At 39.5% G+C, this 9,042-nt stretch overlaps 1 protein-coding gene across 1 annotated transcript; it reads right to left on the reverse strand.

Annotated features, from left to right (window-relative positions):
- Window positions 1-4,566: 4,566 nt before the first annotated feature.
- On the reverse strand, window positions 4,567-8,627 carry si:ch1073-398f15.1 (cardiomyopathy-associated protein 5). The gene is made up of 2 exons (XM_007548765.2): window positions 8,399-8,627; window positions 4,567-8,141 (listed from the first exon to the last, which is right to left on the reverse strand). The coding sequence occupies exons 1-2, from the start codon at window positions 8,521-8,523 to the stop codon at window positions 5,894-5,896; spliced, it is 2,373 nt and encodes a 790-aa protein (XP_007548827.1). The 5' UTR covers window positions 8,524-8,627; the 3' UTR covers window positions 4,567-5,893.
- Window positions 8,628-9,042: the final 415 nt, after the last annotated feature.

Raw genomic sequence — 9,042 nt, forward strand, 5'->3', positions numbered from 1 at the left:
AATACTGGATAAATGAAAAGTATCTTTAATAATTTGATAAATAGGCCTCATTGGAAACATATTCTTATTGACTGAATATGACCGTAAAACTTAGGAATGTTTTATGAAATATGAACTCTATTGAACTGAACTGAATTTTCATCGACTCATTTTGAGTTACATTAATGCTCCATGACAAGAGTCAAGTATCATCATTGCAGATTGACAGAAGAAACCCAACATCCAATCCATTTGAGACTGACTTATTTTCTCTGAAGTAATTCATCTTTGTTTGTAAAATCTTTTTATTCACATTTATGGAACTCTAAAACCTGGAGAGATATTCATTTATTTTTCAAACGTCTCAAGTCTAACATTTTTTTTTTAATGGCACTCAATTTATCCTTATTCATACATTTTCTGATCTTTTAGATTATTCTTTTTAGATTATTCTATTTTCAATTATTTTCTGTTAGTGAATCGCAAAATTTCAGTGGTTTCAATGCACGTTACGACAACCTGAAGTACTGCGAAAATGTTAGTTTATTTTATTACCTCAATAAACATATTTTAATCTACAGGAAACTTTATGACCTCCAGTTTGAACAAAAAAACGAGAGAAATGCCAGTAACATCCTCTTTTACGCCACAGAATATACTGTATTCTGTAAGTAATATATATTAAGATAACAAATCAATACACTCCACTATGAACATTCTCTCCTGCTGCAAAATATAATAATTTAGCAAAATAAACTAGTCCGGCTGCCCTCAGTCTAATAATGAGTCTGAGAGCCTCCATGTTGTTCGGACACCGGGTCCATGGTGGTGAGGAGGAGGGGCGGATCTGTAACTATCAAATTATGGGCAAGAATATTTTTTTCATACACTGGTTTGTGAATAAAAACGTAGGTCTGATGTTGACGTTAGAAAAACTGTTTCTATTTCGTAATTGTCCTCGCAATAGCGGGAAAAGACCCGCCTCGCCCCTAAACACCGAAATGCTTCGGCTGCAGAGAAAACTTCTGACTTTAACTTCATCAGGCTGCTAAATGCCCGGTTCGCTACAGGCGGTCTGAGTCGGTCCCACCGACAGATAGAAAGAATGTCTGTCTTTATATCAGACATCCTGATATAAGACACGGTACTGCGACTGTCACTGCGAGTCGCGACGCACCTTAAAGCCCCGGTACCACCCGGTACCACCCGGTACCACCTGCTCTCTGTTCGCTCTGCTTCTCCTTAATGTTCCTACCAGGCAGGTTAAAGCCGCTGCTGACGGATCTGGGCTGGAAGTGAGCGGCTGTGAATAAAAGTTATTCCAGAACCTCGAGTGCTAAAGGAAGATTCGGCCCAGAACACTTAGAGTTCACAAAATAAACATCATAAAATACTGTAGCATTAATTAGAACCGCAGCATAAAGCCAAACATGCCACAATTAAATGAATCAAAATGTCCCCAAAGCATCGGCGGACTGGCACAGGGGCTACCGGGGGATTCCAGGTAGATTCAGAGATGCGCATCGTAGCAGCTGTTCATGCAGGGCCGGCCCGAGGTAATACGGGGCCTTAGACAGAACTCCCCTGCCCCCCGAAACCCTTCCTACTAAGAACCTCAGCATCACTGCCGTTTAAATATAGATAAGGTGAAGTCTGTGAGAGGGAGTCCAGGTTTATTGGCCGAGTTTAAAATCAGTCAATGATTATTGGTTATTTGATGTGATGTATTTGTGAAGAAACCCAATTCAAACACAAACATTACACCATATTGTAGTCATGGTAACAAAACAATCAAACTATCATGATGATTCTTCAAACTTTTACAAAGTATACTTCCTAATTAAATCCTAAATGCACACATTTTTTTTCTCTGCTGAATGCATTACATAAAATTTAATAACATTGCCATTCTCTATAAATGAATGCCACAGCTTTGGATCTATGATCTGTGTTACAATTATACAATTTCTAGGGGCCCCTGAACGTCTGCAGGGCCCCTTCCAGCAGCTACTGAGTTTTGTTTGCCTTGATCTCTCATGATGGATGAAAAGAATTCCATTTTGAAACTACAGAGAAAACTGCATTGGCTCTCCACTACCACTGTGCTGATGTCTGTAGAAGTGTGTGTTTTCTCTAAGCCAACTTAAACTACCAGTTTACATTATCAGTGTGAACTCAAGTCAGAAAGAATCAAAGGATTCACCTCTAGTACAGACGTCACCAAGCCGCTCATGTGGCTCTCGTCATCTGCCTCGATGTCCTTCATTTGTGATCTAGCTCTGGTTGAAGCACAACAAAGCAACAAAATCAGAGAGAGGATTACAGTATATTTCCAGAAAAATTAAAAATATGCTTCTTTTTTTTAAAGTCAACATATTTTGTTTTACAACCAGTTTGACCAAAAGAAGGAAAAAAAAAAAATTCAAAAACATAGAGACTAAAGTGAAATTGAAAACACGCCCTGTACTTCCTTCAATATGATTAATCATCTTTAATCAACTTCAGTTTTTAACTATAATTGTACAGCTACCTGACTATTCATATTTTTAAAGCATGATCGCATAAAACACAAAGCTACACCCAGATATTTTCCACTCTGAACTACAGGGAACAAACTCACCGTTCAGCAGTGACAGATGTCCAATACGTCCTTGTGAGTTTGTTGTTTGATTTGATTTGTTTAGTCTGACTGGTGCTTCTGGTTTCCTGGGCAACCACAGTTTAAAAGATTCAAATTTGAAAAGAAGTTTGGATACAAAACTGGAATCAGAATCAGCTTTATTCAAGTTTCTGCACCCAAAAAGTGTAATAACACTTTGCTTGACATTTTAAATATAGATGTATAAAATAAAAAAGAATAAAAACTACATTCATTTGTAAATATGTATAACTACAATGTTTTTGAAGTGCATATTCAAATTCACTTCAAAAATAACTTATTAACTCCAAAGGAAAATTAAATGTAAATCATTAAATGAAATTCTTCAAAGAGTTGGTGTAGATGGTGATGGCTGTTGGCAGGAAAGATCTCTTGTAGCTTGTCTGTACTACAGTTAATTTGCAGAAGCCTCTGACTGAAGACACTCTGTATTGTGAAGAGGATGTTGAGGGTTGTCAAAGCAACACCCCAGGTATGTTTTGATGACAGAGAAGCATTATGACACGACGTAAAGCTGCTAAAAGTCCATTTTTGCTTTAAACCAAATAAGTAACACAATGCTCAACAGCGACTTCCTCAATCTCCATCCACGACACACAATTTGCTCTATACCAAAACGCAAAGTTGTATTTTGAGCTTTACATTTCATATTTCAAATTAAAAAAAGGATTTATGTTCATATTTTCATGATTTCTCTCTTATGGTTCAGCTTGGCTCACATTTCTTGCACTAAAACTGTGCATGAATCTAAAGCAATTGCCTATTTTCAATTCAGTGTCCAATGGGTTAAGGAGCAAAATGTGTCAAAAAAGAGAACATTTATTTTTCAGGAATACATTTTAACATAAGACTAATACAAAAGGTAAGTGGTAAATCTCAAGAGTTTCAGCTTTTGAATCAAATGACTAAAATAGAAACTTTTCAAAGATATTTCAAGTTATTGAGACCCACCTAAGAATTCACAGTTGGCAGGTCCAACTTTGGCCCTGCCCTACTTATTCTAGCTGTCTAACTTAGCTCCTCTCTAAATAAATAGTTTTTTTAAGACCCTGTTTACATGTTATTTATACATTTGTACATTAAGGTCTGTTTGTGTTTGTCCTCTGCAAGTCCAGCGCAGCCAAAGGATCAAGGGTTCCTGTAGCCCACAGCTGTCAAACTCAAGGCCCGGGGGTCAAATCTGGCCCGCTGTAGCTTTGTATGTGGCCCTCTAGACTCCAAGTTACATCAATAAGTCCTTCCAGTTTGTCACAAATCTGCAAAATTCACACAAAATCAACAAACCTCTAAAATTTTTCTGATTTTGCTGCAATTTGTTTCTCAAAATTGGTTAAAAACATTGAGTTTAAGTGACTACTGCCTTAGCCTTACTTGATTTTAAAGTCCGTATTTGATACAAGTAATTTAAAAAAAATCACATTCAACACAATATATTAGCACAAATATAAACATTTCTTACAAACGTTTCTAAATTGGCATCACACAATCTGTAATTTCCACTAAAACAATCACAAAATAATGGTGGAACAGCTATTTATTGATATTTACAGTTTAATTGGTTTTATCAACATATTCTGGCACAACCGGTCCTTTAAGAGCGTTCAGATTTTTGATACGGCCCAAAATGGAAATGAGTTTGACACTCCTGCTGTAGCCAGATTCACCATCTAGTCTGCAACACAACCTCACATGCTGAAAAGGGAAATTCTTTCTGCTACTGCATTTTCAGTGTGAATCCAGTCTGTGAAAAACAACGCATGAGGAAAAGGTTTCTGACAAAATATGTTTTTAATAAATGATTTTGAGGGCACTGTGACTCAGCAGGAATCGTGCTGGAGCGGAACAGGAACACATTGTTAATTTATTTCAATTCCGCATAATAAAACACCTCATAACATGAGACACAGGGTAGATGGACACGTCAAATATTAATATGTGCAGGCATTACACACTTGTCGCATGGCTGTTTACAAGCAGGGCGGTGTCATAATAGCAGCCAGATGGGTTTATTTTTAGTCAAAGGTGCACCTTGACGTCACACATGTGCTCTCAGTTCTTTTTTTTAAATTATTATTATTATTGGCACTCGTGACCCAAACCTTTCCCCCCTACTAGTGAATCATGCATTATTGCTACAGCGACTGGGTTCACCTGGAGAAACATAAAATAATGGATCAATGTGACAGCAACTGTTCATTTTGAGTTAATGCAGAGTCCAATCACAATAAAAAAATACCGTTTTTTTTTTTATATTTAGGCACAGTGGGAGTGTTTTTATAAAGTGACAACCTAGAGTAAAAAAAGCACAAAAAATGTAACAAAATGTATTACACTATGAGTTTGGTTTTGTTTTGGTTGTTGGTAACATGTATTACTTAGGCTTTCTACCCACAAATGTATCAAACAAACACCTGTTAAATTTAGTAGCAGTTTTCAAAAGCTTAACAAACCACACAATCTGAAAATGTTTCACAATTTATCCTTTACGAGCGTAAACAAGCATAACAAGTGGATATTAGCTGGTAAACTAGTCAGGCTATCTGCTCCAGCAGTCAGAATGCACTTACCATACCTCTCCGTATTCATATAAACTAGATAGGTGTAAGTTTGCAAACAAGGGTGTTTTTTTTTCCTGCCACTAATAGTCTGACCCTTCATTTTCTGTAACTGCTATGGATTTGGTGCCACTGTCTGATTGAGGGAATTAAGATCTGTGCAGGTGTGTACAATGTACCAGGTCAACAAAAAAAAAAAAATGGACTCCACGTGTACGCATGCAGAGACCAATGAACTAGTGCACAGTAAAAAAAAATAAAAAATACTAGATTCACACGGCACAGCAAACAAACAATGCTGTATTTTCTGAAAATCTTTGCAATTGTGTTTTTGATTTATTTTGGTTCTGATTCTTGTTTTGCCTATTAATTCTTAACATATGACAGATCCCAACCCTTGATCACGCCAAAAGAACCGTATGACCTTCTAGTTAGAGAATGACCGTGAATCATTCATTGTCAGTGCAGGTACAAAGCGTCCCGACACACAATTAGTATGAAACAGTAGACAGTACCATTCCATACCTGAAAACCTTGGGTTAAAAAAACAACCAAAACCTCAAAGGGACTAAGTGGTGGAGGGTCAAAAACCAGCACACTTATTCTATGTGTCACACAGACTGGTCACCCTGACGTTAACCTGTAGGAACTGTGTGGAAGAACATTTTAGTGGGTTTTAAATTGTAACCTATTGGCTAAACTAAAGTATTACACACTGCCTTTTGTTTACAGCAGGATCAGCTGATGTGGTAGTGGGTTTGTCTTCTTGTTTCTCTGTTTTAACCTCTGTCTCAACATCTGTTTCTTTGAGTCCTGCAGCGGTCGTTGCTGCTTGACTCTCACTTCTATCTTCACTCGGTTTTGTTTCTTCCTCTTCACCTTGTTTTGGGTCTGTGACAGTCATCTCATCAGAGTCTTTTGTGCTTTCACTCTCCAGGGCCCCGGTTTTCAACTCAACTGGATCCCTGTCAAGTTGTGCAACTTCAGATTCAGATGGCACAATGTCTTCTCCATTTCCATCCCCTTCGTCAGCAGTCTCTACGGGTGATGCTGTCTCTTTTTCCTCCACTCTGTGCTCCTTTCCTCCAGCCTCCTCTTTCTCTTGTGTAATCATATCAACCGGAGTAAGAGGTGTTAGATCCAAGCATGATTTAGGAGAGGATGCCCTCTTTCTCCTGGGAGGGACATCTGGTTTATTGAGCTTGGATTCTTGCCTTCCCAGTTCTTCTCCTCCAACAGATTTCCTGTCTAGGTCTGTAGGACCATCATCTACATCCTCCCAGTCTGGTTCATCTGGCAGGAACTCATAGCTTGAAAAGCCAAGAGGATCCACTGTGGTTTCTGACACTTTTTCTGTAGCTATTGAGACGCTTTTTTGAGTCTTGATGCTACTCTTTGCTGTTTGAATGTCGTCCTCTTCTAGGGATCGAGGGAAAGGCTCTATGTCACAGGGAGAAGAATTGTCACTAGATCTTAAGAAGTCTGTGACTTCGTCTGAGTGTTTCCTCCCTTTATCAGACTTGGCAAGAATGTCTTCAAAGTCATACATGTCTTGAGGTAGAGTCCGAGATTCTTCTGATGTAAAAATTTCTTTTTCTTGCTGTTCTGTCTCCACCGCAGGAGTCTCATCAATCAGGACAAATTTCTCTAAATAACCTCTGGCCTCTCGGTCTGAATGCCTGCTATGGAAGGACTTTTCAGACGTCATGCTTTCTGCGTCCTCCTCCTTTTTCCTACTGCCCAATGCTTCCTCATACAGGTCAGTGTAAAGGAAAGCCATGGCTTTCGGCTCTTCCAGCAATATTTGGTCAATGATTTTTGGTGGTCCTTCAGGTAGGAAGATTGGTGTCAGGATGTCTTCTTGGCTACCGAACAAAGATGAACCACTTGGTTTGGAAGCAAGCCTAGATATCGGACTTTTTGCTCCTCCAACTTCATCAGAAGTGTCCACACTTTTTAAAGCGTAGCTTTCTGTACCTCCATAGAAGACATCATCTAGAAGGTCACTGGTTATTTCCTCTAAACTTACTGTGTCTGATTTGTCAATGTCCACACTTTTGGTCTTTGTGTGGTCTTCAGGTGCCACTGGTTTCTCAGTATCCAGGTTGCCAGCGGCTGTTTTTGCCTCAGGCTCCTCCTGCCCTTGTGGAATCACAGCAGGACTTCCTGGAGCCTGGGCCTCAATCAGAGAGAACGCCTCAAAGTAGTCCACATTCCCAGTCACTCCTCTCACTGGAGGTCTGGCCACTGGAGCCCCTGGTGGGTCCATTGCACCAGGACCTGCAGGAGGTAAAACCTTAATCTGATCGCCAGGTTCTGCTGAGAATGGTAAGTCACTGTCTTGAATCTCTGCACTGGTTTTGGGAACAAGACTCTCCTCCAGATATGACAGGTTGTCCACCATTTCCTTGCTCTCCTCTTCGTCCACGGTGGCAAATTTGGGAGGGACAACAATATTGAGGATTTCTGAACCTTCTGACACGATCCTGAACAAATGCTGCTCCTTGTCCTCCAGAAGATCAGTCGCCTCCTCTTGTTCCCCTTCCGCTTCAGTTTTTACATTGGGCTGTGACACTTCTACCAACTCTGGTCGCCCTGAGATGCTGTCAAAGGTTTCATCCCACAGTTCTTGCTCTCTTTCTGCTTTACTCTTCTGATTGTTCACCCTTTCTTTAGGTTTTCTCTGTCTTGCGATCATCTCTTCGTCCATGACAAATATGATCTTTCCTGCAGGCTGAGATCCCGATACTCCGAGTCGGACTGGAACTGGTGAGCTAACTCCCGCTCTTCCTGCTTCAGGTGTCCATGGTGTGGGACAGTGACTCGCGGTTGTTTCCCATGCGATCCCGCTGTCTTCGCCTTGCATTGTCACCATGGAGAAAGAGGTATCCATCAGCAGGCACTGCATTTTAGGTCGGACGCTGTCATCGTGGACGGCCTCACGTAAACTAAAGACATGTCCACAAAGTGACAATCAGGAACAAAAACAGAGGCTTTCTTTGTAAGTCTTGAGTTTCACACAATTTATTTTGGTCCCTGAATGAAAGCGCCAATGTTCCACTACAAAGATTGTATTTTACATGCAATCATCCAGCACTCATGCATACATAAGTTATCTTTCTACGCAATTGCCTTCATTGTTTTTAAAGTATTTCATATAAAAACAGTTCAGTTTCAGCTGATTGCATTCTAAAAGAAAAAATACCTGTTTCGAAGGTTCTCCACTTCATCACTTGCTTCAACATTTTGTTCTGCTGCATCTTCCGCCCCCAACATCGTCATTTCGGCTTCGACATCAGACCGTGCTAAATCTTCTGTCAATGTATCCATTGTATGGACTATCTTGATGGATTTGCTTAAGTTTCCCAGCACACTTCAACACTATCACTGTTGATCACTGTGTGCTCAAGTTGAGTTTTCATGCTCAGCGTAATCTTGAAATAGAAAACCGGCCTTCCTGTGTTTCATCTAAAGTATTTACAGAATGTTGGGGGAGCTCACTTGCCATCTGTTCAATGTGTATAATTCAGTAGATTTGTAAAATATTAGCATTTTATTTTTATTATGCGATAGGTGGGGAGGAAGCTTAGTATCTTAACAACCTGAACACAAATGATTCAGCATTTTAAAGAAAATGCGTGATCCCTATCACTCCTGACTGGTCTATTTTAGTGCTGGTGGCCTGTATCCAGTGTCATGACTCAGTCTGTGGGTCTGACAGAGACAAGAGTGTTGAATATATTCATTTTGCTTTTAATAAGTATGAATTGATTTGGTTTTTCCTTATTTGCAATATGTAAAAGATAATCAAATGAATTTTTAATGCAAAGTTACTCTAAAAGTTGCATT

Source organism: Poecilia formosa, unplaced genomic scaffold, assembly GCF_000485575.1.
Source record: "Poecilia formosa unplaced genomic scaffold, Poecilia_formosa-5.1.2 Scaffold28, whole genome shotgun sequence".
Lineage (NCBI taxonomy): Eukaryota > Metazoa > Chordata > Actinopteri > Cyprinodontiformes > Poeciliidae > Poecilia > Poecilia formosa.

Coding starts and splice junctions, on each gene's coding strand:
- si:ch1073-398f15.1 (XM_007548765.2), bottom strand. CDS start 8,523: ATGGATACATTGACAGAAGATTTAGCACGGTCTGATGTCGAAGCCGAA. Junction 8,142..8,398: donor GTGGAGAACCTTCGAAACAG/GTATTTTTTCTT, acceptor ACATGTCTTTAG/TTTACGTGAGGCCGTCCACG.